Raw genomic sequence first — 23261 nt, 5'->3', positions numbered from 1 at the left:
TTTTATTGATTTTTTACAGAGAGGAAGGGAGAGGGATAGAGAGTTAGAAACATCCATGAGAGAGAAACATCGATCAGCTGCCTCCTGCACACCCCCCACTAGGGATGTGCCCACAACCAAGGTACATGCCCCTGACCGGAATCGAACCTGGGACCCTTCAATCCGCAGTCTGGCGCTCTATCCACTGAGCCAAACCGGTTAGGGCAAGCTCTCAGGTCTTTGTGGGTGTATTTAAGATGTGGGCTGGCAAACCTGGAAGCTAAAAGCCAACCAGGACTCATTCACGCCATAGGCACTTTGAGCATTTGTTCTCCAGGAAAAGCCAGGCTGATCACTGTGGTTCTGAGCCAGGTTGGAGGGGCGCTGGAGCCAGGCCAGGACACGTATTAGGAGGGGGGTCATGACAAAGCTGGTTATGCTGCTTCTGCTTCTACTGTCTCCACCTCCAACCACACAAACAAAACCCCAAGCCACACAATCCCTTCTCCCAGCTGTAGTTGTCACTTATAAAGGCCTGCGTGCTCCTTTGGGTTATCTGCGTGCTGCTTCGCATCCCTGCCCCAGTGCCCAACACAGCACTGTCACCGAAAGGAGTTGCATTCTTCATGTTGATGTTGATGAGCAGAATAGAAACAATAGCATCAACAATATATTTGTATGACCTCCTAGTGCCAGGCCCTGAGCTAAGCACTCTATATGCATTGTTTTATTTATACTTTACAACTTTACCGAGTGGGCAACAGTATGAACCCACTTTAGAGGTGAGGAAACTGAGGCCCAAAGAATTTAGCAATGTCACCAAAGCCACACGAGTATATAAAAGGGCAGAGAATTTGACCCATGACTCTGAACCCATGGCTTTAACCACGACTCTTTAAACCCTCTCTCAATAATTGTATATATGACTTGAAAGGCAATTTCCATTTCCCAGTGCAAAGCTAGGGGCTTTGGGGAGAAGCAATGTGGCAATGTGTCAGCAGGAATAAAGGACTGTGATCCTGAGGTCCTGTGCCACCTGCTTGCCCGGGGTCAAATGTCACAGACACTGCCGCTGGCCACACCTAGCATCTACCCAGACACTGACAGACCCCGAGTGAGTGTCGCTCATGGAGCAGTGAGTGCAGCAGGCCCCTACCATTCTGAGGAAGGATGAACAGCTCCTCCGTGACCTGCCTCTTGAGGCGGCTGTCATTCGGGGCCTGGGGGCTGGCGGATGCAGCAGGCTCCTCTGTGGTCCTCAGCGTGTAGTCTGCATAGTTGATAACCTCCGGGGCCGTCACAGATGGCCTGGGGCCGTAAATGTCTGGGAACTTGAGGAGGGCTCGGGGCTGCACGGGCTCCGTGGACTTTTTAATGTTGAACTGCAAACAAACCACCTGGTTAGTCTTCCAGAAGACCTCCTGCCTGATTCCCACCCACAGAAGGGGGTAGTGAGGATCTGGCCTTTCATGGGAGACAAAGGGAGGGCTGGGGCTCCCTTCTGCTCTGAGGGGTGTGACCTGGGAAGCAAAACATCATCAGTCAAGCCAGGGTCCACTGATGTGTCAGCCCTGTTCATCCATCCCCCCTCCATCCATCCTATGGCTGAGTCCCCAGGTGTTAGCTGGGCCTGTCGTAGGTAGTCCTTCCTCTGCTGTTCTCTATGCCACTTGCTTCTTTGTTTTCTCTCTTTATTTAAGCTGGCTTGAATTGGGGTTTTTGTGACTTGCAGCCAAGAGCACCCTAAACTGATGTACTGCATTTTTAATAAGCATCATAGGAGGTCACGACCCTGGTGTAGGGAACTTCTGCCTAGAGTCAGATACCACCTCCTCCCAACCCCAAACCTCTCTGCATCCGGCCAAAGGCATCCTCATTCGCTGTTTATCCTGGCCCTGCCTTGGTAAGGCCCTGTGGGTAATGACTGCTCTTGGCGGAGGGTGATTTATAGCCCTGGACTGGATGAGAGCAGTCTGATGACTAGCGCATGAGCCTCTTCAAGCAGTGAGAGCAGCAGCTGATTACTGATCTTGTTCTCTTGTACAGTTCTATGTATTGCATTTCAAAACCCTGGTTCTACCACCTCGTTCAAATGCATCTATGTTTCCACTTAAATAGCTTAAACTTCAGTGCCCAAGAAGCAGAAAAGAGGTTTGGGAGTTGAGGGAGGGAGCCTGGGAAAGGATTATAGATGGAGAGGAAGGAGGCGGGCAGGGGAACAGACCCCCATGGGAGGACCGGTGTGTGCCTCACACAGCGATCCAGCCGTGGCAGGATTTGGAAGTGGGGATTCTCTCTCTAAATGACCCATGAACCCAGGGGATATGGCCTGGGAACAGATGCAGGATGGGTCGGGGAAGGTTTCCAGGCATTCAATAATGAGTGAAGGTCCCGCTGTGCTTGGCACTGCAGGCACAGAGCTGGCAGAACACCCTTGGATGGGGCGCCAGACCCTCCAGTGTGTCTCCTTGGATTCGCCCTGTCTATATGTCTCTGGGCCTTGGGCCACCTCCTCCTCCCCACCATAGCCAGCTCTGCATGGACTCCAGCAGCTTCAAGAGGGCACAGCCTCAGTCACACCCATGCCCCTGCCCTGGGGCTTCTCAGTGGCTGCTGAGGTGTGAGGCATGCAGGGACATGCTGTGTCTGCCCCAGGGTCACCCAGATGTGTTAAGAGTTAAAACTCCATGGAGGGCAGGGGGGACTTGACCACTTCAAGCAGGAAGCCAAACATGGCACTGTCTTCCCTTCCTCCTCACTACCCCTCCCAAGAGCGGCTTCAGTGGCCTTTGGAAGATGACACCTCCCCAATCCAGCAGTTGCCCTTCACACCAACTGGTGGCTGGCTCAGTCAGGCCCTGGGCCCTGTGCGTGCCCTCCCTTCTTCCCTCCCTCCCGCATCCCTGGATAGAGGCCTCTGGCAGGCTCAGTAATCCGGGCTAAGTAAGACTAATGGCAAGGGGTGGGGGAGGGCAAACCTTCATTTACTGAACAAATATTTATTGAGCCCCAGTACAGGCCAGATCCTGTGCAAAATGTTAGGGAAACAGAAGTGACAAGACAGATGCTGTCTTTCCCTATGAGGCTTATGTTGGGAAAGGAGAAATTAATTATGTAATTAGTGAACTGGAAACAAACATTTAACTTCACAGAGATGTGAGGCGACCCCTTTTGTGACATGAGTACTTTTCTCACCTAAGGACCATTTACTGATTTGGGTTTTCATGTCGGGGCTCCGTTGTAAAGCATCCCAGGAAGTCCCAGGAAGGGAAAAGCAGACTCAGCTCAAAAAGGGGACTGATGGCTTTGCCCCTTATCCTCGAACTTTAAAAAGGAGAAGGAAGAGATGGACACAGCCTGTTTGAATGATGCCAAACATGGGCCATTGCAGCTGGGGTCTGCAGCTAAGCACGGTGAAGCCCTCATGGGGAGCTGGGCCAGGGAAGAGGCACCTGCCACCCCCGTCACTCTGGGCTCTAATACTGGTCGGTACACACACTAACATGTGTTCAGGAGTTTGAAATAGAACCTGGTGGTCAGTGCGCAAGCTTGGCTGGAGTCCAATTACTTGCTACTTAAATCTTGGGTCTGATGAATTAATCTGTGTCCCCAGTTACTTCATCTGTAAAATGGGGATGTTTACTCCAGGGAACGAGAAGTCTTCAGGAGCAGTGGGGAATTTTTCTTGATTCTGTCTTAAAATTCATGTGACGTTTTGTATTTGACTCCATACGATTGTTTTAGCATGAAAAGTTTCCCCTGCTTATTTTGTGACTTATGATATTCACAGGACACTAGCTGGCACCACAGTCCCTCTGCTCACCCCTGCCCCCACTCTCCCCTAATGGACAAGCAGGACTCTCTCTCCCTGTGTTGGCCAATATGTGGTAAGTGAAGCTAGAAGTGAATGGAAGAAAAGTAATTTTGCCTCCATGGAAAGATCAACTCCTAGATGCTGAGTCTGCATGGGAACAACCCATTCTCCAAGTTTTCCTTCCAATCATATAGATAATTCTTCTAGAGAAAATTGGGGCCGGAGTGGGGGGGGGGGGCCATAGACATAGATGCTCTTAACTAACATAAAGACTTGACTCTCTCTGCCTTTTCCTAGAGCATCCTCAAACACACCCACAACTGCTTGAATCCTCACAGTCAGCAGCTCACTTGTTAACAGCCTTGTATCAGTCAGGAAAGGCCAATGCTATGTAACAAACAATCCCTAAACCTCAGTTCCTGAACAAAATAAGAATTGATTTCTCACAGTCTGAAAAGAGTCTGCTGGTTTTTCTTCAACTCAGAATGCCAACCTCTTCTACCTTGTGTTTCTGTCCATCTGTGTTCTGCACTGTTCAGATGTGAATTCAATGGGTCCTCGTAATAACCCTATCAGGAAGTGCTACCATGATCAATCCCATTTTACAGATGAGGACACATTGCCAGCTTCTGAACAGTAAAGGTTTGATTCAAACCCAGGCTGACTCACTCCAGAACCCTATGTTGAGCCACTCTGCTGTGCCTCCAGCCCCTTTACCTACCTCCTCACATTTCTAGTCACACTTTACCACTCACCCATGCTTTTGTGCCACTTAAACTGATGCCTGGGTCACTGCCTGGCCTACCACCTCTTATTCTGCCTCCCCCCCCCCCACCCCCGCCCCCGCCCCCGCCCCCCAGCACCTTCAGAGGAACAGGCTTGTAAATGCTGGTGCCCATACTTGGTGTCATAAGTTTCACCTGGGAAAATGTAAAATTCAGATTCCCAGAGCAACCCCCCAAGGGGTTTGACTCAGAGGTTTTAGGTGGAGCCTGAGGAATTTGCATGTCTAAGAAGCTCCTAGCATGGCCATGATGTGGGCGCTCCCGAAGGCTCAGATGAGAATGCCCGGTTTGAGAAAGGTTGGGTAGATGTAGAAATGTCCTCTGGCATGGTGAGCTGCTCACAGGCACAACCTCCCCATCTCTTAAACAAGTCCCTTTGGCTCCCCACGAACATTTGTCTGGTAGATCTCCAGAGCCTAGGGAGCTGCTGGGACCAGATATCTGCTTCTTGGCTGCTTATCTGCTAACCCACAGGGTCAGGTCCCAGGGGGAGAGCATATTTCAAGCTGCAAAGTTGAAATTTACTTTGAAGCAGCTTATCTTCTGGTCCATGCGCCAAGCAGTGTTTCCATGGCAACCCTGCCACCGCATCATCTTTTGTTATCCCTTCCAACACCTCCTCTTCTGTTTATTACAAGTCTGTGTCCCATCCTTTCTCAAATCCCTTCCCTGGAGGCTCACCTCCTGCTGGTCTCTTGCCCCTCAGTGATAATTGTAAATCTAAAAGGGCTGGTCAACCACAGTCTTAACCCCCAGCTACTACTGTTGGTGGGTTAGCCCTGCTGTCAGTTGGGTAAATGTGCCTCTTCCAACCAGGCAGGAATGAGACACAGCTGGGAATGACAGCCAGGCCCAGTGCAAACCCTGTCTCTGCTGGTTGCCATTCATCCAATCTTTTGTTCAGTATTTATTAAATCTCTAAGATGCTGGTCAGCTGCGAAATAACACTGTCCAGTCATTTTCCTCGTGGAGTGAGCATGGCCAGTGGAGTAGGGAACAAGAAACCAGTAGATTTAAAAAGGCAATTTTAGATAGAAGTAGTATCGAGACAGAGACAGATGGGAATGGGCTGAGTAGAAGGAAGAGTTGTGTCTACTAAGAATTTAAAGGCTTCTTAACCCAAAATTCGTAGGAAAATCATATCTAGAATTAATCGTCTTACCCATAGGTTTCCATTTAAACCTTACAACCTCATGAGGGAGGGATTACTGTTATACCACTTTATAGAGCCAGTGTTGCTAACCACACACTGAGGCACAGAGGATATAAGTCTAAAGTCACACAGTTAACTAGACACAGAGCTGGGATTTGGACCCAGGCATGTGACTATGGAGCATATATAGGTTTTCCAGATCATCCATGTACTTCCATGCCTGCGTCAGACCAAGAAACCAAACATTCAATAATCTGTTACCTTTCTAAGGTCTTGGGAAGATTTAAGGAAAAGCATGCTGGGGTTGGAGGAAGATGTCCCACCTCCTACCCCAGCCATCCATTCATTTATTCCATCAGTTATGATTCAACATTGAGAACCTTTTATGTGATGGAGGCCATGAAAGACACCGGTCGCTGCCCTCACACAATATATGGGTGGGGAGGAGTGGGCAGTGGAGGGATTAGTATAATAACTGCTATGATGGAGACCAGAAAAATATGAGAGAGACCATAGAAACACATTAAACTTTGCCTGGGGAGGGTGCAGGCTGCAGTGTGTGTGCTGGAGACGGGTGACTTTAAGGAAGATTCAGAGGCTCTGACTCTTGGTAGGGTGTCCTCCCCCAAAGCCTGGGCAGCAGTTTGACAGATGGAGGGGTGGGAGAATGGCATTCTGGGCCAAGGCAGTGTCTTGAAAGTCTGTGGTGTGTTCAGAGAACAGCAGGTGCAACTAAAGCTAAAAGCCCGCTGAGAAGAGGAGGGACAATGAGTGTTGCCATTATCCCAACATTTTTGGAGGAAACAGAATTAAACAAAACAAAACTCCGAGGGACTGGAAACCACAAAACAGCAAGATCCCACCTAAAGATTTACTTCTCGTAGGTGATCCTGCATGGACTTCATCAGTTACACCACAATGCCATCAATATGGCCACCATCCCTTGACCACTTCCTATGGACCAGATTCTCTTGGAAGTGCTACAGACTTCATTGTACTTAATCCTCATGCAACCCTATAAATAAGTGCCTAATATTGTCTTACTTTATACCCCAATATACATAAATAAAAATAACCTAATTCTTTTCTCTACAGAGAAAGAAATTAAGGCTCAGAGAGTTTGAAACTTGTCCAAGATTCTACAGTTAGTGTAAGACAGCTCTGGGCTCGGAACCCAAGTTCATCCCTAAGCCTGCGTTGCTAACCACGCACTACATGATTCCCTGAGGCTATGCCTTGGATGCTAACCATACACAGGCAAAAATAAAAGTGTCCAGATCATTGTTTTTTATTTGCTAACAGGTGCCACATCATTAGTTTGATGACCCCATTCTTACTGCATCCAGTTGTCTGGGTTTTTTAATGAACTGCCTAGATGTTTGGGCATCAGCTTTGCTACAGCTCAGTTCTAAATCTGGGCTTGACATTCTTTGGGCAGAAAATGTGTTTCATTTGTGACATGAGCCAAGATGTCAACATTATGTTGTAACCTCAATGCTCGCCATAAGCACTATTTCAAAGTTGGAATTTTGCAAAGGTCAAAGAAAACCCCTTCGATCAGTAATCTGGGGCTCAAACACAGCCTTCCCACCCCACCTCCCCATCCATCCTTATTCTCCCATGTCCAGCCACCTTGGCAGGGCTGTTGGCAATGGACTTGACTCAGAGCAAAGCCTCCCAGGCAGACTTTAACTTCCAAATTTCCCACTTGCTCCCCTGCTCCCATTGAATTGGTTTACTAGGGCCTTAAAAGTCTTTGTTAAACTGAATCCAAATATCTAAGGGATATCTCAGCCCTACATCAGCAATAGCTCTGTCGGATGGGAACACACATGTTGAACATTGATCTCTATGGTCTTAACCAACAGTGTCCATTTGAGTACTTTAAGCATTTTTCTTAGTTTCTCCTTTGTGGGGCTATGTTTTTAATGTGGAAAAGTCATTTTGGTACTAAAGGCTGACATATCTCATTATATACCAGTTTCCTTGACATTGAATTCAGATTCTTCTACCAGATCAGCTATAGGATTTTTTGATTTTATGATGATCGGCTAATTGATGAAACCATTGACAAAGGCAACAATTTTTAACCTTTGTGTTATGCCAATATTTTTAAAATAATAGCTGTAGGGAGCGGCTATAGGGTTAAGCCTAGGACTGACCTGTTGGCAAAGCCACAAACAAGTCCCAGCTTAGAGGGCACAGCCCTCTTAGCATAATTAGGCTTGACCTTATGATGCTCCCTAGATCCTATCTGGGTAGCTAATGGGCTGTGGGAGGTGTAGCAAGTGCTGGCAAAACAAGTGAAACTCACAAGAACATCGTAACTATGGTGACCACTACCTTGTTTACCTCTGGCTATAAAATAAAGGCTCCCTTTGCTGTCTGGGTCTCTCTCTCTGTGGCCTTAGTCAAGCACAGGAAGATCCACCTAGACCCAGCTTATTCTCTTTGTCTTCGCCACCCTTCCCCCCGCCCCCTTCAGGCTCACTGAACCCTTGGCTGAGCTGGCCGGGCACAAATAGCTAAGTATTGAAATTTAATACTTTTTTTTTACACATTTAAAAAATTGGTAAGAGCACATTTAAGGTTATTTACGTAAGAATACTTCCTGCATTCTCATTAGTTTTCCTTAGTGGGACAGAAAGGAGGTGAATTCTGTAGAACGCTTTGAGCATGTGAATCTCATCCTTCATTAAGGAAAATAAGTCCTGAGAACCACTAACCCAAGACATACACCCACTTATGTGCAGACACTTGAAGGCACATCGATTTCTAACCTGGCAGGTTAAAAAACAGCCAAGTTGTAAAGTGTGACTTAAAAACAGGATAATTACTATTTTATATTTTGGTTTTAAGCCAAAATCCTCCAATTAAGCAACCCTCAGATTTCTAGCCAAACAGATCACAGAAGATATATAAATAAAGCCCTGCCCTTGGGAAATTTATCATCCAATGATGGACACCATCCCATAAACCGGAAATATGAAGTGCTTATGCCACAGCTCTCCTACCTATGCCCGTGGCAGACATGACTAATCAATTCACGCATCCTTTCCTGCTGTGCTCAGGTACAGCCTGCCCAGCTTAGGGCTCCAGGAAGCCACCGCCAATGAATAAGACTTGATAAGCAAAATAAAAGCTATATGCCCTTCCTGGTGCATACTTATTAAAGGATAAATAAATATAGAAGGTAGTCTTAAAAGGCCAAATGTCTGGACTGTGTGCTACAGAAGGCCTAAGAAGGAGCTTCTCATCATTAATGAGATCAACGAAGGTTTCCTGGAGGAGGGGGTTAAGCCCAACATTCAAAGATGATTATGGATATGAGAGGGGGAGGTGCCTCAAATGGAGAGAGTGACAGCAGCATGGGTCCAGAGAGCACACTTGGGGCATTGTGAGTCTGACAAACCAGTCGAAGAGAAGGTGTGGAGGGCTGGGAGAAATGGAATGGTGAGGCCAAACCATGAATGGCTTCGCATGCCTAGCAAACAATTTTGAATTCTATCTTATAAACAGTGGAGGGACTGACAGTTCATGAACAGGAGAATGACATGAGCATCACGGTATTTTCAGTACATCAAAGTAGCAGGTGCATGCAGGGGGAAACTGGAGGCGAGACGTCCAGCCAGAGGCCTGGTGGGAATATCCAGGTGAGAGGGAGCAAGGACCAGGCCAGGAAATACCTGTCAAGATAAAAAAGGAAAAGCAGCAATGCCGGCGACTCCTCCAAGGAAGATTCGACAGTGCTTAGGGGTGGAGCATGTGTAGGGAAAGGGAGGAAGGAGAGAGAGCTGCGTCAGAAAAAGTACTTCCATGATCGCTGCTCAGGTCACCTCTTCTGAAAAAGCATAATCCCCGAGCATCACGGGAGAACAGTCTGGGTCCTCCATGAGACTTCCATGTGAGTGGTCAGCAAGGAGATTTTAAGGGACAGCCGCTAAGGGGCTGCTCCTAGCACTCTCCTCCCAGCTGTCATTTGGGCTGACTCACAGCTGGTGAGTATCAGCCATAGATGTAGGTGTTCCTTCTTTTAAATTAGATGCAAACCTACGGTATCTCCCTTCTGCGTCACGTGAGTCAACATTCCAAAAGTTTACAAACGTTGTCACAAACATGCGATTTGGTCACTGAAGGTCAGTAACATCAGAGTATTTGGTTCCAAGGTACTATAAATGGCAACTATTTTTTCCTCAGCTCATTTCAAGCTTTTTGAGGACAATAATCGCACCTTCTCATCAGCCTGTGTGTCTGTTTGGCCCGAACGTATCAAGGCTTCAAGATGCGCAGAGCTCCACACTGGAGGCTGGATCCAACGGGAAAACAAAAGCAGTTTTGAAACCATCTGGCCTTGTGCAAACAGAGGGCTTTGTCATTGTTGGTCCTGACCTTTGCCAATTTGTACACATTCTCTGATGCACAGACTCTCCCTTTAATATGATTAATTGTTAGGGTTTCTAGTAATAGCTCACATTGCTTGAGTACCCTATCAGTAAGCGTTTAGGAGTAGCAGATGGCACATTCGAAGTAGGTTACTGAGGGAAGTTTCATAAAGCAGAGGGAACAGTAAAACGATGGGAATGAAGAGTACCCATCTAGTACGTAAGTCAAATCCTCTTACAGTAGTTTTCATGGCAACTTAATGATTAATGCCATTTCTTAATCCAACAACCATTTCACGTATAGTTGTGATTAGTGCCGCCTCTCAAGGCTGCCTGTGGGAGTCACGGGGACTTGGTTTCTTCCTAATCGTGGCAGCAACCAAAGTCACCCCTTCTCTGTTCCCACGGAGGCCAAGGGCCCTGATGTGCCTCCACTAGGGACAGGCTGTGCACTGAGAATGTTGCCTGGATTTCAGGCTGAGGCCCAGGGAGCTGAAAACACACCAGGGGTGTCAACCCCACTTTCCAGTCTTGGAGCCACGGGGACAACCAGGTTCGGGCCAGTGCCCTGCCTGAGCCACCTGTGGGCTTCAGGGGTGACAGGCTTAAGGAAATCTCCAAAAATGTTGACGATCAGAGCATTAATCAGTTATTCCTTCTTGGGGGGCCCACTGACCTCCCCTACACACCTAACATGGCTATAGATTTGTATTCATTTGTACGACTGTGTGAGAACATCTCTCCCCTTAGAACATGAGCTGCAGCAGGGCAGGGATGTTGTCTGCCCGGTCACTGCGGTGTTCTCAGTGCTGACTCAGTGCCGTGCACATAGTAGGTGATCAAGAAGTAAGTTTTGCATAAATGAATATTCGAGAAGTGGGATGTTCACGCTCCCCTTCCCACACTCACAGAAACCTTTCATTCTTCATGTCTGGCATACTTTTAATGGACTCTCTCTTTCCTACATAATGAACGTACAGTTGAGTCATTGTTTTGACAAAGAATAAATAAGAAAATGACTCACAGGTGCCTAAAATATACTCTGATTAGTAGTCCAGTGCCGAGTGTGCTGGGTGCTTCCAAAAGTGTAGTCGTCAACCTTACCTTAGAGAACCTTATTGTGATCATCTCTGTTTTATTGATGAGAAACGGGCTCAGCAAGGCCAAGGTCACTTAGCTGAAAAGCGGTGGAGGCAAAATTCAAATTCAGGTTTGGGGTCTAAGTCTAACTTGCTTCCTCTTATATCTCAATAGCTTGATCATAAAATGAACAGTTTTCTTTTAAAAGGTAATTTCCTCTTTTGAGTGGTCTCAAAAAACCAAGATTGTTATTGGACACCTAATTCCGGTAGGCATCCAAAATCAAATTCAAGTCTACCATGCCGTGGTTACCAATGGGTTACCTCATCTCCTCTTCACTCCTGTCCTTTTTGGCTTCATCTCTGTGTGCTTTGTTTTGAGGCTGCCCTGCAAAGGGCGAGGGTCATGTTGCTATTTAAAGGATCTGTTCCACTTGCATAGTAAGAGACGGGCTCATCAGATGACGAGATTGCAAGGAGCGTGCCAAAAAGCCTTCCAATCCTGCTGGTATTTTCCTATGGAGTTTCGTCTCTTGGTGTACCACCACTGCCTTTGCTGTATGTCTCTCTGATAGCCTTGCCCTTTCTTCCATGTGAAGTGACTTGCTGGCAACGAGGCTGCATTAGAAGATCCTTGGGGTGCACTGTGAGAAAGGTGGAGGGGCTGACACACAGACTGAGCTTCGAGCTACCTGAACTTTTTCTACACGTGCAGCTCTTTCCACCAACGCTTCTAGTCGCCCCGACCAAATGGCTATTGCCAGCCTTCCTTTCCTTTTCAAATGCTATCCTTTCTGCAACACGATTCTTCACTTTATTTGAAAACCCACGTCTTCACTATCCTGCCTCAATTACCTACTTCTCCCTCATTATGCCATTTGTAGCAGCCAGTCCCAAACTGTGTGGTTTATAACGCTTTTCCAAGTCAAATGTGGCTGTTGGGGATTATCTGACTGGCCTTGTGGCTAAAGAGGTTTTAAACTGTCCGCAGGGTAGTCGAGTGATGGGAGATTCAAAAGGAAGGGAACCAATAGAAAGTGAGGCTGCCACACCCTGCGAGCTTGTCTTGATTCCTTGCTGCGCCACTGCAGGCAGGCGCAGAGATTCTTGAACCAGTTTGGTGCCTTCTCCTGCTTCCTGTCCTTGTGATTTTTATTCTGGCCGCAAGCTGAGGCAACAGCCCCAAGTATCCCTCCTCCCCATTCATCTATCCATCCATTCACTGGCCCCTGCGGTCATTCAACCTCTTTCTCTTGCTACCTGCCAAGCTCAGTTTTCCTGTGGAGAAAAAGTACGTCTTGGACTTAGTAAGTGGAGGGCGAGGGAGTCAATGAACTGTGTCAGAATATTCCAGGGACTATGCCAGATGCACTAAAACTCAATTTCACAGAATTCCCATAGGACACCCTTGCCCTTCTTCTTATTCATATTCATATATACAACTACCCCTCATTATCTGACTCTCATCTGTTCATGGGAATATACTGGCCAGTGAATTTCAGACTGCAGCCACTTGTATTCTATTACTTTAAATGGGAAAAATCATAATGCATTCCGAGTCCGCCCCCAAGTCCCAATTAGCTTCCCAAAATATCACTGTATACCACTGTGATACCCTTAAATACCATGGAAACATCTCCCAGGAATTTTTATAATATAAATCAATTAAAACACCCTTCACTTAATTAGCACTTAGGGAGCCCTTTAGTGGGAAGGTCTGAGTGTGTGTGCAGAGAACTGACACAGGTTCCAGGCTCCTCCCAGCATGATCCTGGCCTGGTAATGTCAATCCTGGGGAAACGATATTGAAGGAATAGTCAATATCACCTCAATTGCACCCAGGTTTGTAGAGCCCCTGGGTACCTGGGTGAGGCAGGTGGGACCCATGAGGGGCTAAATCTTGGGGGCAGGGGGAAGGTGACAGTGATAACATGCAACATATTTAAAGGAGGGAGCAGCAGGTGTGAATTTGCTAGGAGAACAGGGAGCCAGGACTGCCACACATTCCACTCCTCCTCTGAGACTCATGAACAGTGAGGCCTTTGCATGGATGTGCCCATGTGGACTCATTGTTATCGGCATTCAGCACAGAGAGCAAATGTTCATTAAAACTTGACAGATACCGATGATTATTTTTAAAATGAGAGTTTGAATTTTTTTAAATTAAAAGCTTAGAAAATATCACAATGAGATACCACTTCACACCCACTAGGATGGCTATAATAAAAAAAATAACAACTGCTGGTAAGGATGTGAAGAAACTGGAACCCTCCTACACTCCTGGTGGGAATGGAACATGGTGCAGCCACGGTGGAAAGCAGTCTGGCAGTTTCTCAAACCGGTAAACATAGAGCCCCAGCAAGTCCACTCCTAGGTATATACTTGAAAGAACTGAAAACAGATAAACAAATACGTGGGTAGGAACGTACACAGCAGCACTATCCACAATAACCAAAAGGTAGAATCAACCCATGTCCATCAATAAAATGAGGTCTATCTATACAACAGGATATCATTCAGTGATAAAAAGGAAATACTAATACCTACTACCACATGGATGAACCTTGAAAACATTATGCTAAGTGGAAAAAAGCCAGACACTAAGAGTTACATGTTTTATAATTCCAATGATGTGCAATGTCCAGAACAGGCAGATCCATACAGGCAGAAAACAGACTGGTGGTTGCCGGGGCCTGGGGGAGGCGAGAGGAATGGAAGTGTCTTCTTCAGGGTGATTGCCGGGAGCCGGTCCATGCTTGCTGTTTCAAGGGACCTGGCATATATGGCATACTGTTCTTAATATGTTTGCTCACCTTCTTGGCACTATGTGTTTTAACCAAGGTCTCCTCTCTGAGAAAGGTTGTTTCCCCAGGTAGGGATTTTCCCCTGAAGTTAGGGAGGGAATAAAACCTCTTAACTAAGTGCCAGGCAGGTAATTAATCACTTTAACTACGAACAATCATGCTTAAGCTACATAATCTTTACTCCCTGGAATGGAGATAAGAAACGCCCTAACCTTTGGAATAGAGATTGATAGGATTGTAATCAACTGGTATAAATACAGATGTAACAACACAGAACTTAGAAGACAGAACCTACACACAGAACTTAGAAGACAGAACCTACACAGAACCTAGAGACAGAAGAACTTCGCTGGAGAGAACATGGCAAAAGATCCTGGACAGAAACTGGCAACAGAACCTAGAGACAGAACCTAGCGAGAGAACATGGCAAAAGATCCTGGACTGAACCTGACTACAGAAATTGGCAAGAGAACCTGGCTAGAACCTGGTGACAGAACCTGGCTGGAGAACCTGGACAGAACCTGGCTGGAGAACCTGGAGAACCTAGCAAGAGAACATGGACACAGAACCTGGCTGGAGATCCTAAGCAGAACCTCTCTGGAGATCCAGACCAGAACTTGGCTGGAGATCCTGGCTAGGCTGCTGATCAACTGAACACTGTCTCCGTGTCCTTCCTTCTTCGCCGACTCCGTCTACGCCTTTGGGAACCCCTGGACCTGCTGGGGTTGGACCCCGGCAGGTGATGACAATGTCTTAGATCTAGATGGAGGTGGTGGCTGCACACAGTGTGACGTGCTAAATGCCACTGATTTGTATACTTTAAAATAGTTAATTTTATGCGCCATTTAGCTCAATTTTTTAAAAAGCTTTGAAAATAACAGTAACTTTAATCATCAGAACATAGGTCAGTGGCCCTCATATGTGCACATATTATGTGCTGTTGAGTGGTTCTGACTCCTGGCTACTCTAAGAATGAGAAATGGCCATATTGTCCTGTTCTCACAGCGCTGTTCAGCTTGTGTCTATGGCTTCTTTTATGGAGTCAATCTATCTCCTATTTGGACTTCCTCCTTTCCTGTTGCCTTCTATTTTTCCAACATTATTGTCTTTTCCTAAGATTCTGCCTTCTCATGATATGCCCGAAGTATTAATACCGCTCACATAGGCATTAATAAATGTTTGATGCATGAATGAGTGAACTTGTCCATGGTCTACAATGCCCACCTATTTAGCATCATCATACACCAGCTCCCCCTTGGTCTCTGCTCTTACGGTGCACTAGCCTTTCCCTAGACCCTCTTAAGTGCTAGGCTTTATCCTACTATAGGGCCTTTGCACAGGCTCATTCCTCTCTCTGGAGTCCCTCACACTCCACCCCATTGACCTGGTTAACTCCTCCAGCTCCAGCTCTCAGCTTGGCCATCACTCTCTCCAGGAAGCCTTTCCCTGAGCTTGACTGGGAATTCCATCTCACACTCTCATAGCATCACACATTTTCATTTTTTCTGCTCTTCTTCTATTAACTCTGGTCGCCCCCTCCCCCTTCCCCACTACACCATGAGTTTTATGAGGACTAAGAAAGGGTCACTGCGTCATTGAGGAGAGGGCAGTTCCACACCCCCAAGCACAGTTCCAACACATAATATATGCTCAATAAACATAACTGAGGGGAGAGGAAGGAATATAGCTACCCTTTTCATCTGTTTTTCTTTAGAAATCTATAAACATTATTTCTTATGGATGGGTTATGGGAGCCCTTTGTCTGAATATGCATGTTGACTGTGACATACACATACAGAATCCCTTAGTTCTTAAAGCCTGTCTCTGTGAAGCTATTCTTCTCCATCCTCCAAGCAGGGTTTCCCAAAGTTTGTTAGCAAGAAATAAGCTCCAGAGGCAGTGAACACAGCTGCACTACCAGAAGGTAGAAGTGGGAGATTGTCAGTCAAATAGCGTGGACAGTACAGGGATCATCTCTGCTCACTGTGATTTTTCCTGCTGGTCCCAGACTCTGGATGGTCAGTTGCTCTTTATTATTTCCTTCTGGGTCTGCTGCTTCCCCACCCCTCTGGCCTCTCCCTTTCCTTCTGACGTTGCCTTAAGCCCCCTCTGATTTCTTCTTCAGGTGTTTTTCCATTGTGGTCCAATGGCCTCTCTATTCCTTCCTGCACCACAGGTGCTTGATGGTAACCTGGACCAGTATCTGAACATCTGAATGTTTCTGAGGGTGCAGCAATGTTTTCTGCTGGTGTTAACAAAGGGTGCTAGTGAAGCATCAGTCCCATGAAGAGAGGGCCACACACCTGAGTTATCTGTACACTGTGCCAGAGGAGAAACTCGGAAGGGAAGATGTGATAGGTCTGAGACCTGCCCCTGGAAAGGGATTAATGGACACAGACGTAGGGGCTTCATTGTGTTTCCAAGAGCCTCGTGTTTCGAGAGGGTATGTGCTCATTTCCTTGAAATAATCTATGCTAATTTCTTGATGAAAAATTCATACTGTCTTCCATGTTGCTAAGCAACCAGCCCAAACATGTCTACTATATAAATGTCTCTGGAAGGCCCTGGGTTGCACCCAGTGCCTGAAGCCTGGTGGGCGTAAGAGGCAGCAAAGCAATCCAAAGCTTCCGGGAAAGGTTTCTGAAGTTCATGGGCATACAATTAATATGGCTAACGTGCTTAGTACAGTGCCGGGCACATAAAACGAACTCAATAAATGTTAGCTATACTATCACTACTTTGTATTTCTCTATGGAAATGGGATCTATTTCTTGTTTGTTTACATGAACAGAAGACTACTGGCCAGAAGACCAGCTGAGGAATGAATCCTTTCAAAGGGTAAGAGTCCATGGAGGTGACACCTCACAGCAGCCCAGAGTCAAATCAGTTCCAGGAGCGGGGTTTGCAATTCATGGAGCCTCCTGTGATACCTGAGGGGCAGGGGAGGCCTCAGCAGAGCAGCCAACCAGAACCGGAGAAAGCTCTGCTTTGGGCTGAAGGTGGGATGCCCATTTCCATGGTCCCCGTACCTCCCAGGAACACGCTTCCTGGCAGTTGCTGGCTTCATTGTCTGTCTCCCCACTTATCAGAAAGAACATATGCCTGTCTTTTCATTGCTGTATCACAGTGCTTAGCATTAACCTTTAATGCTCATCAACTTTTAATGAATGAACTTATTATTAGCTAATGAAATGCAGCATCTGGGCTCTGGTCCATCCTCACACTGATGAGTAGGAGTTCAGACAAGTGGTCCGAATGTTGCTCCAATGGTCTAAGGAAGCAGATAATGGGCGGGAGGGTTGATAGGGCCACACTCATGGCCGTGAGGCCCCATCCCCAGGAGGAGCAGCAGAAAGCAGCCCGGGTCAGGGATGTAGTGTGCAACTAACCACAAAAAGGAGGGCCATGTCTCCTGATTATGGCCCCAAAGTCCTCCTGGTAATAAAAATATTGGTTGATACTAAATTAATGTTCACAAACATTGTCACAATATGACAAAATTTAACAAATGCTATACTGAAGCGTAATTCCCTAGAGAGAAGTACAATCATAAATGTACAGCTATTCTTTCATGAAGTGAATACACTCCTGCGTAACCAGTTCCCAGGTCAAGAAGCACTCTCCCATCCCCAGCTATCACCAGCCCCCAATAACAGCACCGTAAAGAAATTGGCTTGATTTCAAGCCTTGTGGAAATGGAAACTTAAAAATATGCACTCCTTTGTGTCTTCCCTCTCTTGTTTGGTGGGTGTCACAATATGATGATGATTTAAGTCAAATACATTGAAGAGTTATCATGTGCCTAGCTCACTAGACAGTGTCAGGGATACAAGAAAAATGAAAGATATGCTCCCCGATTTTGGAGAAAAAGACTCCACTATGCATAGTATATTGTTTAATACAAATTCAGCACTTATTTATATTATTTCACAAAAACCCGGAAGCAATCTATTAGTGTTTGCTACAATATGAATGCCTGTGTCCCCCTAAAATTCATATGCTGAAGAGGTGGGGCCTTTAGGAGGTAACTAGGTCATGAGGGTGGAGCCCTCAGAAATGGGATTAGTGCCCTCATGAAAGCAGCTCAAGAGAGCTCCCTCGCCGCTTCTGCCATAGGAGATTATAGTGAGAAGTCCAGAAAGCAGGCTGTCACCCAACACTAAATCTGCAAGAGCTTTGCTCTTGGACCTCCCAGCCTCCAGAACCGTGAGAAATCAATTGATGTTGTTTATAAGCCACCCAGTCTGTGGTCTTGTTTTAGCGGCCCAAACGGACTCACATAGTATTCCATCCCAAGCCACTCGGTCTTCCATGCTCTGCAGGAAGGGGAGGATTTCAGCTGGTAGTAAGTGGCAGTGGGGGATGGTGGAGGTTGATAGAAGAGGCCCGGGGAGCCTGCTAAGGGGCCAAGCAGCCTGAATACAACCTCTGACCACATGTTAGCTTCCATGTGACGGCACCAGGGTCAGCCTGGGGACCTCTGCCACACATTTCAGAACGTTCACTAAGGGTACAAGGTAAGCACTGTGTCGGGAGAAACATCAGGTGCTGAAACGGAAGCTTTCTGAAAACAGGACCCCAACTCCGGCTAAGTGCTGGGTGTCCAGGCTGGTGAGCAGTGGGAAAAGGGCAGTTCTCCCCGCGCTCTTTAGTGATTGAGGTTAGCCAAAAAGAGGGCTTCCTCTGAAAGGACCCAGAAATGCGGTGAGTCCAGACAAGGGTGCAAAGGAAATTCAGGGAGAAGGAACCAATGCGTCTGGCTGCCTCTCACTGCCAGCTTCAGAAGCAGCAGCAAAGGGAAGATGATCACACACACACACACACACACACACACACCCTGTTCTGCCTCTCTGCTCTGTCTCCTTGCTCAAGCTGACCCATCACATCACTGCACAATAACCCAGCTTCCATCACATCACTGCACAATAACCCAGCTTCCATCACTTCACTGCACAATAACCCAACTTCCATCACATCCCTGCGCAATAACCCAGCTTCCATCACTTCACTGCACAATAACCAAGCTTTGGAAGCTGGGCTGACAACAGTGGGGGAGTTCCCAGGTGATCCTGCAAGACCCTGAGTGGGTGTCGTAGTGACACTGAATCCCTGTGTCTCCCAACAGACTGCCATGGTGAGGCTGAGGAATTGTCTGAGGAGGCAGAATTAAGGGTCCAGTATGTGTATTTCAAAAAAGCAAAGAACCACTGACGCTGGCTGGAGGCGTGAAAGGCGATGCAGACTGAGGGCTTCCATCGTCTCCCACCTCCTCAGCAGGATTCTGGGCCGTTTTTCGTCCGTGGGTTCCTTCAGCTGTCCGGAGGAGCCTAGGAACACGTCTTCCAAATGTTTGAAAAAGCTGAATATAAAAGATATGAGGCTACAGAGGGACATCTAATAACATCCATTTGTGAAACAGTTCAGTGTGCGCCTCCTTATTCATTCAGTAAGTAATAGGAGCGGGCAGGAGATTTAATAAGTGCCATGATTTAGAATGAGACATGCGCATAACGACATTGTGAAGTCGGCAACAGCCACAGTGTGCTCTGAAGCTGTCTGCGGTCTCCTCGGGGACGAAGCCACTGATGCTGTTAATACTCCTGTGCTATGCTGTTTATATTCCCACTTACAGGAAATGCTGGCTTTCAGTTAGAGGTTAGTGAAAATAACGATGTAAGGTTTTCCTCTCCGAGACCCTGAGCCCTTTAAATTCTATCGCAGACCCCTGGGGAGGGGGCGGGAAGGAAGGTGTGTGGACCTGAGGTTAAGAACTCCTGGAAAACCTCAGATTTCTGTTCACCATCACTACAAACCTCAGCGTCATCCAACCACTCGGGGCCAGAAGTCAGATTCCCAGGCACGGCCTGCAAATCCAAGGAAATTTTCCAGCCAGCACAGCCAGTGACTACGCAGACATGGCAGTCACGCCGTATCCTGCATACATCCCAGTCCTCAGTGACTATGGGAATCTAGAACCTTCTTCCCAGCCCCATGCCCTCTCTTCAAAGAACATCTTCAGAGAGCCTTCCCCACCCCTCCCCCCTTGTCAACATGTGCCATGTCTACCTCCCTGCTGTCACCTGCCACCCCAACACCACCTCCGTCATTTTCTTTGAAATGTCAACTGCGCTGTCTTTGTCTGTTTACGCTATCTGGGTCATGGCTGCATCAGCCTGAGCACAACGGCAGGCCAATGAACACTGAACTCTCAGCTTCACCACATTCACACCCGAAGATGCAGCCCCAGCTTGCCCCGATCCTTGTCACGTGGGAGGGAACCAGGTGAGGGGATGTGGATGGACGGGTCTCACGTACCCACCACCGATTCATGTGCCCCTGCTGAGCTAGCACCGGGCAGCAAAGGCCTGCTGCCTGCATGCACGCGTGGAGAAATCACTCCGACACTATCCCACAGGGCTGGACACCGCGATGCATTTATTTGTCAACAATTAAAGAAACATGCAAGTCAGCAGATCTGAAAGATCGCGTCCAATTGTCACAAGTGCTATAAAAGAATGTGGACGGGACATATGCAATAGGGTAACGGGGGAGGGGTGCTTTATTACAGGGGGCAGGAGATAAAGTCCTCCCTGAGAACGTAAAATTTAAACAGAAAGAGACTGAAGGATAACAAGGAGCCATTGGTGTGGAAAGCCAGAGGGAAACAGGAGGGGTTGGTGTTTTTAAGAGGGATCACAATTCCAGACTGCCCATGAAAGGAGGAGCTGGCATGAGTTTGGCTGGCGAGGTAGCTGCCAGATCAAGCTCAGGGAGTGGCGTGGAATGCTAACAGCGTAGACTCCAGAATCCGGCTCTAAAACTTCTCTAGCTGAGTACCCTTGGGGAAGTCACTTACCCTCTCTGAGCCTTAGCTTCCTCATCTTTAAACCGGGATCAACATATATGTCCTTCATGGAGTTGCTAAATGCCTTAAGTGTAGAGCGCACAGAACAGTGCCTAGTGCACAGGGAGTGCCCTGCAAGGGTCTGCTCTGACGTGTTCCACACTCAGTGAGCAGTGGTGGGGGATTGACAGCTGGGAGAGGAACGCTCTGTTTGTCTTTAACAGATTATGGGCCATTGTGGGGGTCATCAATAAGATGGAAGAGTTGGAAGGGAGCCCAGGGCTCATTCACTAGAACCCCTTCCCAGTGGTCCTCTCTGAGAAGGGGAGGGGTTGGGCCTGAGGAGCCACCACTGGGAAAGGCAGAAGAATGGCAGTCCCTTTAGGGCACTGGGCTGCAGAGAAGGTTGAGGGGTGCAGCAGGCCACCGCTTCTGGAGAAGGGCACAGCCACCACCGCCATGCTTCCCCAGCAGGGAGCCCGCTCCTGCCATTTCCAGGCGCACACCACGCTGCCCAGCTGGCTGCTGTTCCTGCCAGTGTCAGTGTCACTTTTGTTGGAATGTCAGTGCCTCAAGGACAGCAGCCATTTCCTCCTACTCCCACTATACAGTGACTGACGCAGGCCCTGCGCAACGGCGACTCAGAGCGTTTGAATAATTGATGGAGAGGAACGTGGAATTGTAGCACGGTGGTGCCACTCCTGGACTCTAAGCTCCAGAAGGAACCCAAGGGCTTTGGGAGTCCTTAAGTCATGCCCCTGCCCAGGCCAGCTCCTCAAACGCTCCAGCCGGACCCTCTCCTCCGATCCCCAGAGGACATTTTGCTCTCCCACCTTGGGATGCATCCTGGGTTCACAGCCTATGTGGGGAGCTCCTTCCAAACCGCTTCCCAGGGCCCCTGTGCTGCACTGTTCAGTGGGGACACCCCTTATGTCCTGCCCAAAGGGCCTCCGGAGACAAGCCAGTGCAGAGGATAAAAGCCCTCCTGTCTCCAGGGACATCTTCAGATACATCTGGGCGGGGAGGTGGAGGGGGGCGGGGGAGGCCAGAGCAAGCCCCTCTGGCTGGGCTGGAGCTGAGGGCTGCTGGGTGAGGCCAGACTCCTCAGTCCTCTCCACGTTCCCTGCCTTTCCAGACCCCAGGCACTCCTGGTCCAGCTGACCCCTCTGCAGCTACCCCCGCCCCCCACCTGTGCAGCAGCCCCTCCCCTCTGGTTTGGGGTGATTTTCCTTCCTAGCTATGTGAGCGCTCTCCCTACACCAGCCCATGATGCCGTCTTCCCCCACCTTCCCTTCCCTCTCACTGTCCCCTTTCTCCTCTCCCCAGCTCTGCAAGCTTCTCATTCTCCACCTTCCCCACGGCCCCTCCCATAGCCCCCTCCACACATTCCCCACCCCAGACTCCCTCTCCCCGCTCCTCCCGCCCCCACGCTCCCCTCCAAGTCCCCCACATTCCACGCCCAGCCCCAATTCCTGTCCAAGTCCCCTTTCCTTCCCATTCCCTCCCGCTTAGCCCTTGCTGTCCCCATTCCTCTCCCGTCCCCAAGTCCAAGTCTCTCATCGCCTAATTACCACACCCTGCCAACCCCCGCCCGCCCGGCTTGGGTCCCTCAGCCAGGTCCGCCGCCCCCTCCCTGCCCAGCTCTGCGGCGCAAAGCAGAGCCGCCGCGCCGGCTCCCGCACCCCCGTCCCACCGCTGCACCGGGACACCCCGCCTCTCCCCGGGAGGCCGAGGCGCCGCCGCTCACCTGTTGGGCGGGCTGGAGCACGCCGGGTCTCGCCTTCTCCGGGTCGGGGTCCCGGTCCCGGTCCCGCTGCAGCAGCCCCTTCTTGGGGTGCATGTGCCGGCACAGGCAGGTGACCCCGCACAGAGCGAGGATGCTGGTGGCCGTGCCCAGCGTGGCGCCCAGCGCGATCACGGGCACCGACAGCACCATGGTGCCCGCTCCGGGCGCGGGCTCAGTCCGCCGCCGCGCGCCTCTCCGGGCCGGCCCGCCCCGCCGCCTCCCGCCGCCAGGCAGCTCGGGCTCGGGCGCCGGCAGCTCTCCCGCCACCGGAGGGGCGGAGGGGCGGAGGGGCGGAGGGGCGGGGAGGGCGGGCGGCTGCGAGGACGTCAGAGGAGGGGCCAGCCGAGCCCGCCGCGGCGCCCGCACTCAGTACCGCGCTGACGCTAGCACCCTTCCCGCCAACACGTGACTGGACCCCCGACCCCCACAGCCAGAGCCTTCAGTGGCAGGAACCCTAGGATGGCCTCAGGCCTTCCCTGGCGCTTTGTGTGTGAAGACATTGTGCCGAGAAGGCGCAGTCACACTGCTGCGGGGAGAACCGTGTCCCTGGCTCCTCCTGGGTAGGTACCGCTGACCCCCTGGTCACCCCTCTGGTGAGGAGGCTAGAACCCTGGTTCCTCCAGGAGCCTTTCGGG

At 49.1% G+C, this 23261-nt stretch overlaps 1 protein-coding gene across 2 annotated transcripts in view; it reads right to left on the bottom strand.

The window, feature by feature from the left end:
- SYT13 (synaptotagmin 13) overlaps nucleotides 1-22883 on the bottom strand; it is a 36278-nt gene extending 13395 nt beyond the window's left edge. Inside the window, exons 1-3 of one of the 2 annotated variants that reach the window (XM_036326108.1) lie at nucleotides 22588-22883; nucleotides 19209-19355; nucleotides 1136-1361 (exon numbers count right to left, since the gene is read on the bottom strand). In XM_036326108.1, coding sequence (XP_036182001.1) covers nucleotides 1136-1361; nucleotides 19209-19355; nucleotides 22588-22776 — 562 coding nt within the window. In that variant the 5' untranslated portion in view covers nucleotides 22777-22883. The remainder of the gene's footprint in view (nucleotides 1-1135; nucleotides 1362-19208; nucleotides 19356-22587) is intronic. The other variant, XM_036326109.1, reaches the window with a different exon arrangement.
- Between the last annotated feature and the right edge of the window lie 378 nt (nucleotides 22884-23261).

Source organism: Myotis myotis, unplaced genomic scaffold, assembly GCF_014108235.1.
Source record: "Myotis myotis isolate mMyoMyo1 unplaced genomic scaffold, mMyoMyo1.p scaffold_m19_p_10, whole genome shotgun sequence".
Lineage (NCBI taxonomy): Eukaryota > Metazoa > Chordata > Mammalia > Chiroptera > Vespertilionidae > Myotis > Myotis myotis.
The sequence above is the reverse complement of the archived record's forward strand: the minus strand, read 5'-3'. Positions and strand labels throughout refer to the sequence as shown.